The sequence below is a fragment of the Onthophagus taurus genome, unplaced genomic scaffold (assembly GCF_036711975.1).
Source record: "Onthophagus taurus isolate NC unplaced genomic scaffold, IU_Otau_3.0 ScKx7SY_15, whole genome shotgun sequence".
In the NCBI taxonomy this organism is placed as follows: domain Eukaryota; kingdom Metazoa; phylum Arthropoda; class Insecta; order Coleoptera; family Scarabaeidae; genus Onthophagus; species Onthophagus taurus.
Genome location: NW_027248940.1, coordinates 1,837,345 through 1,852,971, shown reverse-complemented (window position 1 = coordinate 1,852,971; position 15,627 = coordinate 1,837,345). Strand labels below are relative to the sequence as shown.

General features: G+C 35.2%; 1 protein-coding gene across 1 annotated transcript; it reads left to right on the top strand.

Annotated features, from left to right (window-relative positions):
* Positions 1–7,409: 7,409 nt before the first annotated feature.
* LOC111421945 (probable cytochrome P450 313a4) lies at positions 7,410–15,392 on the top strand. The gene is made up of 6 exons (XM_071200934.1): positions 7,410–7,473; positions 7,527–7,727; positions 7,776–7,961; positions 8,025–8,350; positions 14,660–14,728; positions 14,788–15,392. The coding sequence occupies exons 1-6, from the start codon at positions 7,410–7,412 to the stop codon at positions 15,307–15,309; spliced, it is 1,368 nt and encodes a 455-aa protein (XP_071057035.1). The 3' UTR covers positions 15,310–15,392.
* Positions 15,393–15,627: the final 235 nt, after the last annotated feature.

Genomic DNA, 15,627 nt, shown 5'->3' with positions numbered 1-15,627 from the left:
TACCCACCCTTCGTCTACTATTTATCTCCGTTACCGAGTAGCCCGCTCGTCTATAATAGTTGTTTCTGTCTCCTTTCCCATATCTGATCTTTCCCTCTTTAATTTCCCTCCAACACTCCCCCAAGATCCCGCAGTTTGGCCTCCCTTCTATTCTTTCTTCATATTTCACAGCTCTCCTGCCGCCTCCACTCTGACTTTATCCACCTTTACCTCTTCCCTCACTATATACCCCGGTGTTTCTCTCGCCACCCCAAGCACCCATCTCCAGTATCTAGCTTGCACGTCCTCCAGAATTGCCTGCTCTCTCCATCCCCATACCTCTGCTCCATACATCATCACACTGCTAACCAGGCCTTCAAACATAATCTTCCTCGCTGCCGCATTCCTTCCAAAAACTCTCTTCCCCCAACCCCATACTTGTCCCATCACCTTATTCGCCTTTTTTGCCATAGCTATCACATGCGACCCCTCCCTGAACACATACCCCAAGTAAGTATACTCCCTAACCTCCTCGATCTCTTTTCCCTCCCATCTCCAGTTTTCTGTTCTTTTTCTCCCACCCTTACAAAACTTCATCATCCTTGTCTTCCCCACATTCACTTCCAGCCCCTTCCTCCTAAAATATCTTTCCAATGTCTTTATCATATCTTTCATCTCCGCCGCTTCTCTCGCCATGACCACGATGTCATCCACGTATGCTAACATATGCACCTTTCTACCTCCCACCACCAACCCTCCCATTTGCCCCTTCCCCAATCTATCCTCCAGGTCCGCCGTATACAGTGCAAACAGATTTGGGCTCAGCGGACATCCCTGCCTCAGTCCCTTCGTCGTCCAAAACACGTCGCTCAGCTTATCTCCCACTTTTATCCTAGCCATAGTCTCCATGTATATTTCCTTCACTCTCGCAATTAGGTGTTCCGTGATCCCCCTCCTCCCCATCTCCTCTCACAACTTTCCTCTATCCACCTTATCAAAAGCCGCCTTCAAATCTATAAACAGGGCGTACAATTTCCCTCCCTTCTTATCCAGCTCTCTATCTGCCAGATCGGAGCCTACGATATTCCAGGCCGTACTGTGATGGTGGGGGTTCGGGGTATAAACTACGATGACAAAGACGGACTATAGCAGTGTAGCCGTTTTAAGAAGACGTTCATCGTTCTACGTGGATAGAAAAAAATATTTGTTTTTATGTGGCATTAAATTTTCTTACTTTCCTACTATTTTCTGCAAAATTATTATTATTTATGATTTTTGTATAATTATTTAAAAATATATTGCACAGAACCGATGTAACTTTATTTTCTAGTCTAAGCTTAACTCTGAGAAAATATTAACTAAAAACACAATCTTCTTTATAAAAAGAGGAAAATCTGATGAAAAACAAAAATGAAAAATTAAATAAGACGCAGAAAACCTACAGAAAAATCCCTGAAAATATCTAACGTTTAAAACTGTGAGGACGCTCCGACCACTTCTCAGCTCGACAGTTAAAACACGACTGAGCGGTACCCCGAGATGAAGAATCATACCCTGAGATTCGAGTCTCCCCACCATTACAGTATGGCCTGGAATATTGTAGGCTCCGGCCAGATGCTTCAACACGTACACGTTGTCGATTGCTCCCCTTCCCTTTCGAAAGCCTGCCTGCCCATCCGGCAAATTACCCCCACTTTCCATCCCTCCGGAATCCCCCCCCTCTCCATACGCTATTCATCCCCTCCAACAACTTCACTCTCACCACCCTTGATGCTTCCAACCATGCCTCGTTCTGGATGCCATCTCCCCCTAGCGCCTTTCCCTTCTTCAATCCCCTAAGCATTGTTTCCATCTCCTCTTCTGCTATCTTCTCTCCCCCATCTCCCTCACAGCCTCCCAAACCCGTTAGTCTCGTTTCAACCCCTCCCAATAATCCCATAAAGTAACTCTTCCATTCTGTCATGTGTATTTCGCTGGTTATCCTCTCCCTACCCTTCTTTCTCTTTTTCAGATACCTCCAGACCTCCCCTTCCCTTGTTATCCCTCTAATCTCTGCCGCTTCCTTCTCCCTCAGTTCTGTTTTCTTTCTACTGCATAACTCTCTGTATCCTCTGCTGGCCTCCACCCTTATCTTCCCCCGTCTCCACTGTCTCAACCTCCTTCTCGCCTCCCTCTTCGTCTTCTTGCACTCGCCATCATACAATCCCTTTTCAGTGTTGCCTCCCGCACTACCTGGATAAGTTCTTCCAAACCATTGATCTCTTGCATCTTCTGTTGCCAAGTGTCTAGGTTTCCCCTGTAGAATGCTACCCCTTCTTCCGACCAGTCTGTTCTGATGAACGTGCTCCCCATTTCCGCTCGCCTTCTGCCGTCCACCCCCTTTACCTCCACCTCCAACGGTTGTTGATCCGACTCTATTTTAATAATCATCGAACTTTATCACAAACATATCGAGATGTCGAGTTGAGCGCACGTGTTCTTTTCATTCCGCAAAATAGTAGTTTTCACGGGGAATTAGTCGTCCGATTTTAACGTAAATTTGACTGTTAATCAGTGATTGGTGTTGGTACCTAATAGTCAAGTTTTTGTCGAAGTTGCTCTTTAACTCTGAGTTCCGGGATAACACGTGTTGTCTGTGTTTTTTCTTACAACTGGTTTATGGCGTTTAAACCAACAATCTTAAATGGCCGGGAAAAATGTTGAATTTTCCTCTTTGGCGGAAGAGTTCCGGAAATCGATGTTAGAATTTAATTCTAGACTAACAGCAGTAGGTGAAACGTTTTCCTACAAAGACGGAGCTATTCCGGAAGCTGTTGTAACTATTGATTCCATTAAAAGGGATTTCAGTGCTTCTCAAACGGAGATATATGCCAATTTGGAGAGAATTTCACAAGTTTTGGTGGATAATTTGGAAAACTACAGTCGAAGAAATTGTTTGTTGCTTCATGGGATCACGGAGAAAACCGACGAATCTGATCACGATTTAGAAGTTAGTGTGCTGCAGACTTTCTCGAAATTGAGGATTCCTGATTGGATTCCAACGATGTCCATCATCGATAGATGTCATAGGCTGGGTTGTTTTAACAAGGGATCGACAAGGAGCCGACCTATCATCATTAAGTTTCTTTCTTACCGGGATAGAGCGTTGGTATGGAGACACAAAAAAAATTTTAAAGGTAGTAACATTCTCATTACCGAGTCCCTATCAAAGCGACGCCTGGATGTTTTCAAGGAGGCAGGTATTACTTTCGGAAAGGCTAATGTATGGACTTCAGACGGCCGGATAATTATAAAGTGTCCAGATGGGAAAAATCGTGTTATACTTCACGGAGACGAGCTGGAGTCACTTAAGGGTGCTCAGTTAGCCATCAAGGACGTTGCGCCATCGAGTAAGAGGGTGACCAGACAGCAGAGAAGTCAAAATAAATGAGGCTAAGTATATTACGTTTACATTCGCGGATTGAAATCGAATCGTTGAGATTTAAGATAAGCGGCGCTTGCTTGGGTATTTCTTGATTTATATAAGAAAAAGTTAATTTAAATAACGTTAATTTAATAACGCAAAATTTTCATTTAATTGTTTTTTTCTTTCTTTTTGCTTTTTTCTATTTCTCTTGCGATTTACTTAATTTATTTTTTACTTTTTGTTTATCTCACACTTACTTAGGTTATAAATTATAATACTGATTGATTTGATATGATGCTGTAATTGCAATTATATTTGTTAAAATGATAAACAAGCTTGTCAAGGTTGTGCATTTGAATGTGAGATCGTTGCTTCCGAAAGTTGCTGTTGTGAAAGATCTAATTTTGATCAATAATATAGATATCTTGGCTCTGTCGGAAACTTGGTTACATAATGAGATTCCAGATTCTGTAATTAATATAAATGGTTTTCATTGTGTCCGTGGGGATCGTGAAACTAGGGGTGGGGGAGTCTGTTTTTATATTAGGAGTGACCTTCAATATGTAGTTATGGATACGTCGTTTAGTATCGAGCAACTATGGATAAAAGTTTGTTGCGGTGGTGTAGATCTTTTTGTTGGTTGCGTGCAAGGACAGTAGAATTTAACAGGACTGGTACATCCATTGTTGTGACAACCTGCCCGCAAATTACGTCACACCATTTTCCACGCCCAGCTGTTGTTATGGTCTTTGCGTTTACTGTGTATTTTTAGAGGTTATATCCTAGACGTATTCATATTATTTTTGAAGTTTTATGTTTTTAGACGTATTAATGTCTATCATATAACCTCTAAAAACACAGACAGTTACCAGGCGTGGCAAATAGTGTGACGTAGAGTGCGGGCAACCAATCCGTAGTGGACTACAAAAATACAATGGATGTAGCAGTCCTGTTAGATTCTACTGTCCTTGGGTTGCGTGTATAAACCGCCTAACTTTAATTACGTAAATTTTCTCAATGAATTTGAAAATTCTATTACAAATTATTTAAGTATGTCGGATAAAATTGTTTGTTGTGGCGATTTTAATATTAACTTATTAAATTTCGAAAAAAGTGATACCACTGAATTTTTGTCTCTGATGGATTCATTGGGTGGAACTCAGCTCATTGATGCACCTACAAGGACGGCGAGGAACTGCATATCTTTAATAGACCTAATTATTACTTTTGACGAGTCTTTAATTCTGAGTAGTGGAGTTATTGGCTGTGACGTTTCCGATCATGACATGGTGTACTGTATGATGAATGTGAATGTTCCTGAGAGTGTTCCACTTTATAGAAACATGCGCTTGTTGAGTCGTATTAGTCAGGAACGATTTTTGCTTGATCTGCAGTCCATACCATTTAATTTTATGTTTTATATGGATGATATTGATCGGAAACTTGAGTTTTTAAATGATAACATAAATACCTTGTTTGACGCTCATGCTCCACTGAGGAATTACAGATTTACTAAACCACGCAGTCCTTGGTTGACAGATAATATAAAGCTCTTGATGAATTTGAGGGATCGCGCAAAGATGAAATTCAGGAGGACTCGCAGTCGAGGTGATTGGGATTATTACAAATCTCTGCGTAACTACACTACTGCAGCTGTGAGGAACGAAAAACGTGCTTATGTTGCTTATTTGACAGAACAAGGAAGTTCTAAACAGATATGGAATGAAGTTAGAGGACTTGGAATTATGACGGATAGCAGGGCGTCGTCCTTACCGTCGCATATGCAGAATGCTGACCGTATTAACAGTTATTTTGTAGATAGTGTAAACGAGCTTGTGGATAGTTTGCCATCTGTTAATTTGGATTTTTATAAGCATAATGCATGTCAAAATCAATTTGTATTTAAAAATGTAAATAAGGTAGAGGTGCGGTCTATTCTGGCTTCTATCACATCCGCTTCAGTTGGGTGTGATGGTATTTCCATAGGAATGATACGTCTCTGTTGTCCGTTGATTTTGCCGTATCTGACTCATTTTCTCAATTGCTGTCTTTCGGAGAGTAAATTTCCTGTGCTTTGGAAGCAAGGGATAGTTATTCCTTTGGCAAAGGTTGATGATCCCAAGCAACTGAAAGATCTGAGACCAATAAGTATTCTTCCAACGTAATCTAAGGTGCTTGAAAAAATTATGAAGCAGCAGTTGGTGAGTTACGTGGAGAGTAATTGCTTGCTGCCTCAGGAGCAATCTGGCTTTCGAAGTGGCTATAGTTGTACAACTGCAATGTTGCGTCTAACTGATGATATTCTTACGAACACGGACAATTTATTGTACACTGCTGTAGTCTTCCTGGATTTTTCTAAAGCGTTTGATACCGTTAATCATGCAGTTTTGGGTGAGATTCTGTATGATTTGGGGTTGAGTTCAGAGGCGGTATCTTTGTTGGGTGACTACCTCTGCGATAGGTCTCAAAGGGTAAGGATCGGTGATGATTTGTCTCACACAATTAGAGTTTTGAATGGTTCGGTGTTGGGGCCTCTCTTGTTCTCTTTGTACACTTCGCGGTTTAGTAGTCGGGTACAATATGTGTTATCTGTCCTTTCATGAAAATGATAAGAAACTAGCACAGATACGTATTAATGAGGACCTGTCTACTATATTTAATATTGCGACGTTTCTTAAACTAAAGATTAATCCTGATAAGTCTGCGTGTGTATGTTTCGGGAGAGGGAGAGGGGTCACAGGGCTGAACTTGGATCTTGATATTCATATAAATGGTTCAAGAATCAATGTTGTATCTATTGGTTTAACAATAGATAACACCTTCAGATTTAAAGCTCAAATTAATATTTACATGAGAAGGTCGTATTCATGTTTAAGAAAACTTAATCCTCACCGATCCGTTCTTTCGATAAAATTAAAAAAACAGTTATGTGATTCTCTTGTGCTGTCTCACTTGTGTTGGGTGGCACAGAATGGATATCCGCCGGGAGTTGCACAGTTTGGTTTTGTTTCGTAAAATCGTCACAACACATATACCGACATACTTGTATGAGAGGATTACTTTTAAAAGGGCTAACAATGATCTACAAACGAGATTAAAATATGGCATATATCCACCAAAATACAGAACCTCTTTGTTTCACAGGTCTTTTACGTGTCACATGTATAAGTCATATGGAACGCGACCGCCTATGATCAAAAAACTAAATATCATTAATTTCAAAAAAACACTATATAAAGATAAATTTTTGGAGCAATGTGCAGCCTTGTCATAGTTATTCAATTGAATGCATTTTTTTAACGTTCAGAGCACGAGAGGAGGTTTATTCAAGAAATTGTATTGTCGTTGTCGTGGGACGCGTGTAGTATAATTAATATTAAGTTTATGTATGTGATAAGGTTGGTTGAACAGATTTTATCTGGAGCCCGCCTATTGCACAATGCCATTTTTTTTTCTTTTCTTTTTTTGTAGTGTTAGGTACTAAGTTTTTTGGTCTCTTGTTGTTTAAACATTCTAGTTTAAAATATATCTACACTATAGATACAATTTTTGTTATTATTATATATATTTTTTCTTTTGTTGTATACAATGGTATGTGCAATAAAGACATTTATTATTATTATTATTATTTATACAATATTTGATTAGAATTGTTTTATAAATAATATTGATGAATAAATTTTTTTATAATAACAAAAATGTTATTTCCCTGTGAATAGTACGGTGCTCAATTAACTATGATTAAAAAAATTTGTCTCAACGAGATTATTTTTAAATTGCACTTAATTATGCTCAGTTGCAATATTCGAATAATTAGCTAACACCGATATGTTTGGAATAATCGTAGTAATAATTGTTTTGTATTAAAGTTCACACTTGTCCGAACCTATATAACAATCTATACCAAAATTACTTCAGATTTGCAATGCTTTTTATGGGGTTTGTAGCTGCGATAATTACTGCGATTTTTTCGCTAACCTTATGGTGGTATTTTATATTTTATAAATACAAAAAGTACTTGAAAATGTTTCCTACCCCGACCCAGTTGCCCCTTTTAGGGATCACCTACAAGGCGCGAAATACTGTCGGTAAGTATCGAATAGAAGGAAAATAATCGTTTTTTTAATTATTAATTTTTAAGGTATTTATAACGCTCTACAATCATATATTAAAGAAATGGGAAAAAATATTTTTGCCATGATGGGACCATTCCCAACTCTCATTACATCCGATCCTAAAATATTTTCAGCCGTATTAGGATCCTCAAAACGCATAAACAAACCCTTCGTGTTCAGTGTAGCATTCAACATGATGGCACCAAATTCACTCATTGTAGTAAACGGTAGCAAACTTTATTTTAATGCTTCGCAAATTAATTTTTCAATTCCAGGGGACGAATGGCGACGCCAAAGAAAACTTTTAAATCCATCTCTTGACTATAAAAATGTAATGGACAACAACAAAATTTTTAATAAGCATTCAGAAAATTTAATTAACAAGTTAAAAGAGGAAATAAACAATGAATCGGTTGAGGTTCGACACATTCTAGAGGATTTTACTTTGGAACAGTCTGTCGGTTCGTTTATTTATTTATTTTCACTTTTTATTGTTTCAAATAAAATTAAATGTGTTTTCACAGAAACGTTGTTGGGCGATACCGAATTTGAATTTGATAAGAAGGTTATAGGAAAATGTATTAACTCATTGATGAATATTGCTGCGAAAAAATGTATTTCACCACTTAGCTACTTTTCTATAACACAAATATTTACGAAAATTTATTGGCAGGAAAGGAACTTACTAAAAATTGTTCACAAAAGCTTAAAGAAATTTATTGAAAAAACGCGGAAAGAATTTAACAGCGGTGTAAAAATTGAAAGGAGACCAATATACATAGATATTTTAATGAGTACTAATTTTACGGATGCATTTATTGAGGACCAAATAACTGTGGGGATTGGAGCTGTAAGAATGTTTGTTATGAAATTTGAAATTCGTTATACAGGGTGTTTCAGGTTTTTGTAGCAGGACTTTAACAGTCAATAGATCTTTTAAAATTAACACAAAAACTTCATATAAACATAGGTCGACAAACGCTTTGTTTTGGAGATACAGGGTATTCAAATTAAATTTTTAAATTGATTTTTATTTAATATTACAGAACAATATTAGTCCGTTTTACTATAGCCGGCACACTGTGGGGTATTTGAGCTGAAAACCTGGCCAAAAATATTTTTTTACCTAAAACATCTATAGATGTGTTTATTGATTAAATTTATCAGTAATAAAATAACAGTAAATAATAAAACACTAATAATTTTACTTTAGAACTATTTATTCAAAAATGTTATTGTTATTATCACAAATTTTTGGGTTTGAAACATTACCCTCTTCTAACAAATCTAAAACGTCCTTTAATAAAGGCTTTTTACTTTTCTTTGGGAGTCCTCTCATGCCTGTTAGCACAGGATCAGATGTTAAAAGAAGCCTATTTAGCACGTCCATGTTACAAGCCTCACGTGAGAATTTTCGTGAATAATTTAATCTATAAGCTCTTATATGCTTGTTTCTAGCTTCGGCAGCTTCTTCAGAAAGTTGACCAATAGGGAGAATGACTTCCTTTATAACCTCAGCTCCATGTCGGAGCACCTTATGCAAGGTAGGGGACATTGGATAAAAGTTATATAATTTTACATATAGTTTTGCCGTTTCCTGAGCATAATCTTGAAATCTTTTAATATTAATATTATATCCGCTACATAAAGTATCGAGAATGATTTTTAAGCGGTAAATTAAATTTTTGTCGATTCCCGTAATAGATGCGGCTATTTCATAGTTTTCAAAAAATCTTCTGCTCGTATTTCCATCATTCGTATTGCCAAAATTGGCTTTAGGGATGTCAACTAATAGTCCAAGCTGAGATTTGAAATTTTCTTGAATGTTCTTTTTCCTGTTTTCGATTATTTTTTTCTCTTCTATTGTAAGTCGCACATTCCATTTCTTTATTGGTAATTTATACGCTAGGTGTAACATACTTTCAAAAAATCTTATACGAGCATGTAGTAATGACAGCCCAAAACTTAAATTTTCTTTTTTAGGTAGCCTACTTTTGGCAAGATCATTAAATTCGGATGATGTTGCATTGCAAATGTAGCATCTCATTGTTGATTTGGTCTGAGTTGCGGCGTTACACACCTTTCCGTCCACCATTGTAAATAATATTTCGTGTTTTATACGGGTGTTTTCAAATTTAGTTGTAGACAGAGTTGTTATCTGTTCTTTAATATAATCGATTTCTTGATTTGTTACATCAGTGCTCTCCCGAATGAACCGTATTCGTATAGGTCGACAGTAACGCGGTGATGACGGCGTAGGGTTTTGCCATAAAATTTTCTTGTCCTGCCCATAAACCAACTGTAGTGGAACTACAGAGCTCTGAAAAATATTACTATCAGATTCGGTTTCATTTTCGAATTTCATTTTAAATTGCATCTGCTGGGAACCATCACATCCCCATTTACTTATTAAAGTTAGTGATTGTTTTTCGTCATTATTTAATGGTTCTATAGCATCTTTAAGATGTGAAATTAATCTTGATGCCGTGTGATCCATTAACTTCTGCAGTTCCACTTCAGCACATGTCTCGGTTACCCTGAAGGCTTCTTGAACTGGATAGCATTCTCTTTTTACTCTTTGTAAAATACTATAGCACGGAAAAAAACTTTTATTAGTTTCTCGTACTCTTTCATATTGGGCTCTAGTAAGTCCTGCTTCTGTAAACATTGACAAAGCACGCAAAGGTGAGAGTTGACGAGGTTGCACATCACTAGCTTTTTTCATAGCTGTTACGTATTTCTTTGCTCTTTTAGGACTTTTTGTAAGGTCTTTGACGACTCTTGAGGCATCTACTTTTCCTGTTTCCCTTAACTTCATTTGCGTTGCATAAGTCAACTCATCCACATTTTTTAATCGAATGTCTTCAGTTTTTCGTCGCTTGCTTCTTTCGCTCGATTCAAGAAATTCTTTTTGAGGACGACCCGGTTTGAATCCTGTAAAAATCTAATTAATATAGAAGAATCTTTTGTAAAAAACGTATTGTATCCCACAAAATGCCAAAAAAATAAAACACAAGGTTTACATCTATTTTATTTTGCGTACCAGCATTAGGCAGCCAAATACTCCCGGTAAGCCAGTCACTGTTATTCTTCTCAAATCTAGTTCTTATTTTTCGAGCAGTTAGCCATCTTTGCTTGAATTGGTGCTTAATTATGGAAAGTTTTTGCTTAGCATCCTTTCTTATAAGATCATTTCCACTATAATTTTCTAACAATTTTTTTTCCATAAATTCAAGCTTTCTGTCAAAAGATGGTTCTTGTGACGATTGCATAACTATAATCTGTTTTTTATTTAAATCAATTGTCAAAGTGTCGTCAAGTTGGTATTGAAAGTAAAAGCGCATGTTGTGACTTTTACTTTAATTGTGTGCCACCACTGTCTATCAAATTTGTTAAGATTGATTAAAAAACAATTTTCATATAATTTTTTTGCTGCTAAATCTACCATAAAAATGTTAAGAAAGGGTGGAACGGGATGTCAACTGTCTAAACGCGAAAAAAACTCTATAATTAGGTATTGTGAAGAAGTACAGACGGAGACACCAAATACGAATTTAAAATATATATGTGATAAAACTTCACGTATTTTTGATGTATGTGTATTGCACTTGAGTTTTAAAATTAAATTTATATTCAACATAATTGTATTAGGTTCACAGCACGACGGTTTTTAAAATTATTCAAACCTACAAAAAAAATATAAAACTGTAAAAAAACCAAAAACACAAAGGCGTTGTAAAATGAACTACAAAACGGATAATAATTTATATTTTATTAAAGAAGAGTTAGGAACACAAATACAAATATTGCATGAAAAGAAACAGTATTTTAATCTTAATGATTTACTTAATTTTGCAAGAAATGAATGTGATTTTACTAATGGTAGATCAAAATTACATAAAATTATAAAATCTATGGGATATAGATATAAAAAGATTAGCAATAGAAAAGTGTTAATTGAACAACCACATAGTTTCAAAAAGAATTACATTTTTAAAGACATACTTGCAATACCTAGAATCCGGAGAGTATACTTTTGTTTTTCTTGATGAAACTTGGATTTACGAAAATGGCACCCAAGTTTATCAATGGGTAAATGAAAATGAAAGATTTGGTATTCCGCAAAGAGCAGAAGGCGAAGGAAAAAGATTTACATCTTGCACGCAGGCACTTCGTCAGGGTTTTTGCCAAATTGCGATCTCTTGCTCAGTGACAACACGGAGCACAGACATTATCATAAAAATATGACGTCAATTATTTTTATGGAATGGGTGAAAAATCAATTACTTCAAGCATTAAATAATTTGGGTGCGAAGTGTGCGGTAGTAATGGATAATGCTCCATATTACTCAAAACAAATCGAGAAAGCTCCAAGTTTCTGCACAAAAAAAATGATATGAAAAAATGGTTCTGAACATAATATACAGTTTGAACCAACCTTAAATAAAAAATTGTTATGGGGAATAATCCGTTATTACAAGCCTCAAATTGAAAAATCCTTTGAAATTGACAAATTAATAAGAGACCATGGCCATACTGTTCTTCGCCTTCCTCCATACAATTGCCAATATAATCCCATTGAACTATGTTGGGCGTTCTTAAAAACTTATTACAATAAACATGTTCAGTCCAGCTCGGAGAAAAAGATCTGTCGTGTCAAGGAGACTTGGCAAAAAGCTCTTGGTCATTACACTCCGGAGATGTGGGCAAATAGTGTTCGCCACTGTGAAGAACTAATTAAAAAAGATTGGACAACATTAATGGGAAATTCATTAATAACTGATTTACCTCCTGTCATCATCCAACTAGCGGAAGACTCAGATTCTTCGAGTAATTCTGATTTTTAAACAATACTCAAATTTTAATTATAGCACTTAATTATGTTATCTTAATATATTGCTCACGAGTTTTAATTTCAAAACGTAGATATTAGCCAAGTGACGAGAGATTAGTGGTTTCGTCTTTAAAGTGACAATCAGTGACAACTTCGTTTAGAATATACACAACCTTACTTATTATTTAGTGGAAAATATTATAAAGCGTGGTCATAGAACATGGTATCTAGGGTGGTACAGACCGTTTTTTTATAAAAATTTGGCAATGACAATTGATTTAAATAAAAAACAGATTATACATATAACTCATTTCGAGTCATTGACTTCAATCCAGAGCGCACTTTGAATAAAATAATAATAAAAATTAAATCTCGAAAATAAAACTTTTTCTACTTCTGGTATATGAGTATAAAAAAATAAAGTAAAAGCAAGAGTAATTAATAGCGTTTTTCAATAAAAGCCGTTATACTATAATTTAAATAACATTACATAAATATCATATAATTTGAAGCGTGATAAAAGGTCTTTACCTGAAATCGGATAGAAAGTCAAACTTCCAAAACTGTTTAGAATCTAGAAACTTCATGCCTGCAGTTGATGTATATCTATGAAATACCGTGACAAGGTGTGAATAAATATATTTGTCATAGTGTGACATTTAATTGCAAATTGATATTCAATTTAATTGTATCGATTTTATAAGAGAATTCTTAACGATTTCAGGTAAAATTCTATACATAATTCACCATGAAAGTGTGTTCACATGAATTGAAAGTTTTAAAAAGGTACTCGGAAGCTTCGCATCCTCATCCTCTGCAAACGTCTCTCCTTATGGAAACGATCACCTTCATGATCAACAAATAATTATTTATTTATTCTATTTACATAAACAACAAAATTTAAAAAAAATTTAAAAAAGGTACGCTTTTGAGCGGCAATTTTTTTTTTAAATATCCTCTATATATTGTATTGTATATTTCATGATATTTATTATTGTTTAGAAGTGCTGAGAAATCCTTCAAAACACTTCGTCAATTATTAAAACTGTGAAATTTAAACACATTATCAAATGTTAGTTTTAGATAAGTCAGAACCAATATAAATAATGCTTTTTTTTGTATAAAAACGGTGCTATATCTCATACACACCTGGCGTACGATAATCCATCATAAAAAGAATCACTATGATACTTAAACACAAAACCAATTCACAAAGTTTGACAAATCACTCTACGACTGTTAGCAAATAGTAACTTCCGGTTGATTGTGAAGCGCACTGCTTGGCTGTTTGAATGACAACTTCAACCCTTTGGTGCATTGACACATTAACTTCTCAGCACATTGTTTTTTATACGGTATATTGATTTTTTTTAAAATCACTTTTGGCCAGGTTTTGCTTTTAAATACCCCTCTGTGCGGCAGAGGGCAACATAATATATAATAACAATAACTGTTCTGACAGTATACTTTTTGGCTTTTTAAATAAGAATTCTTATTCTCGGAACTTTTTTAAGCAAAAACGGTACTCTTATCAAAATGCGCTAAAGTTGATCGTTTTCAAGATAATCCGCTTTTTACCATTCGATGTAGACCAATTTGTTTAGAGGATTTTTAAAGATAGGTATAATAATGTTTGCCATTGAAACAAAGTAGGTAAGTTCACTAATGTTTTAGTTTATTGCATCAAGTGTAAAATCACCAGTAGTTAAATTAATTTTTCTTATTCGTTAACGTGTTAAATTCAATTTTCTTGTTTATTAACGTGGTAAATTTATTAAACTTTCTCATTTTTTAATTTTTTGTTTGCAGAATAAAAACTTTATAAAATGCCGTTTTTGTAATGTGGAACGATGAATCGTTTTTCACAAGACGTGAGATTGTAAACTTTCACAATTTACATGTTTTGGTACCCCTACGTATTTAGTGTCAACGTCTGGGTAGGTGTTCATAATAATCATCTTTTCGGGCCATACTTTTTGCCACCACAACTAACCGCTGCGGCGTTCTTGTAATTTTTGGTAGCTGAACATAGTGGTTTCAACTTGATGCTTTATACTTTGCTTAAAAAGTACACAGAATAAGAATTTTTATTCAAAAAACCAAAAAGTATACTGTCAGAAAAGTTATTGCTATTTTAATTCGTAAAGAATACGTTACAGAGGGCCAAAAAAACATTTAATTTAAACACCCTGTATTTCCAAAACAAAGCGTTTGTCGACCTATGTTTATATGAAGTTTTTGTGTTAATTTTAAAAGATCTATCGACTGTTAAAGTCCTGCTACAAAAACCTGAAACACCCTGTATATAATTAATTTATATTTTAGGCCGTAGACACGACTGCAGTAACATTATCGTTTATACTTTACCACTTAGCAAAATTCCCCGAAATACAAGTATAATAAATATTATTAATTTAAATCAATCATTTTAAACAATTTAATCAAATTTATAGCAAAAAGCATTCGAGGAAGTTCACTCAATCCTGGGCGAAGACATCCACCAAACAATAACGAACCAACAAGTAATGCAGATGAAATATTTGGATTTAGTTATCAAAGAATCGATGAGATTAAATACAACTGTTCCTGCATTTTTACGAACACTTGAAGAAGATGTACCTTACGAAAAAACCACGTTACCTAAAGGATTAATGGTTATTATGATCCCGTTTATGATGCATGTTGACCCTGAATTATATCCGAATCCTGAAAAATTTATTCCCGAACGGTTTCTTCCGGAAAATTTGAACCCAAATAGATATAGTTACGCACCTTTTAATCTTGGTGTTCGGAATTGTATTGGAAAATTGTACGCAATGGTTTCGATGAAAATTGCGTTAGCTAAGATGTTGCTTAATTACGAATTTGTGGACGTTCACCACCAACTTTGTTTATCCGTTGAGCTTACTTTGCGATCAAAAACTGGGATTCGAGTTGGAATACGTAAAAGGAATTACGTGGAAAAGAACGAATAATGAATTATATTTTTATATTTCGTTTTCTTTCTTGATGACATGTTTTGCTTTAAAACTTTTAATAAACTTAGTAACACTTTCTACATTGTAAGTAATAACCGTTATTATCGAGGAAATTGATCAATTGTCAATTAAAATAATTACTTTCAATTTATTGACTAACATATTTGTAGTGATAAAACATACACTGTTAAAAATACGGACCAAAATTTAACTCTTTTTCAACTAAATCAGGAAATTCCCTCACGACCATCCGTTTCGGAGACAAATTTTACGAAGTTAGAAATTTAACAAATATAAATTGCCAAGTGTAGTTAA

Bases quoted from the DNA above. Each gene is read 5' to 3' on its own strand.
- LOC111421945 (XM_071200934.1), top strand. From the start codon at position 7,410: ATGTTTCCTACCCCGACCCAGTTGCCCCTTTTAGGGATCACCTACAAG. The intron at 7,728-7,775 runs GTAGCAAACTTT...TTTCAATTCCAG, and splicing joins TTCACTCATTGTAGTAAACG to GGGACGAATGGCGACGCCAA. The intron at 7,962-8,024 runs GTTCGTTTATTT...GTGTTTTCACAG, and splicing joins TACTTTGGAACAGTCTGTCG to AAACGTTGTTGGGCGATACC.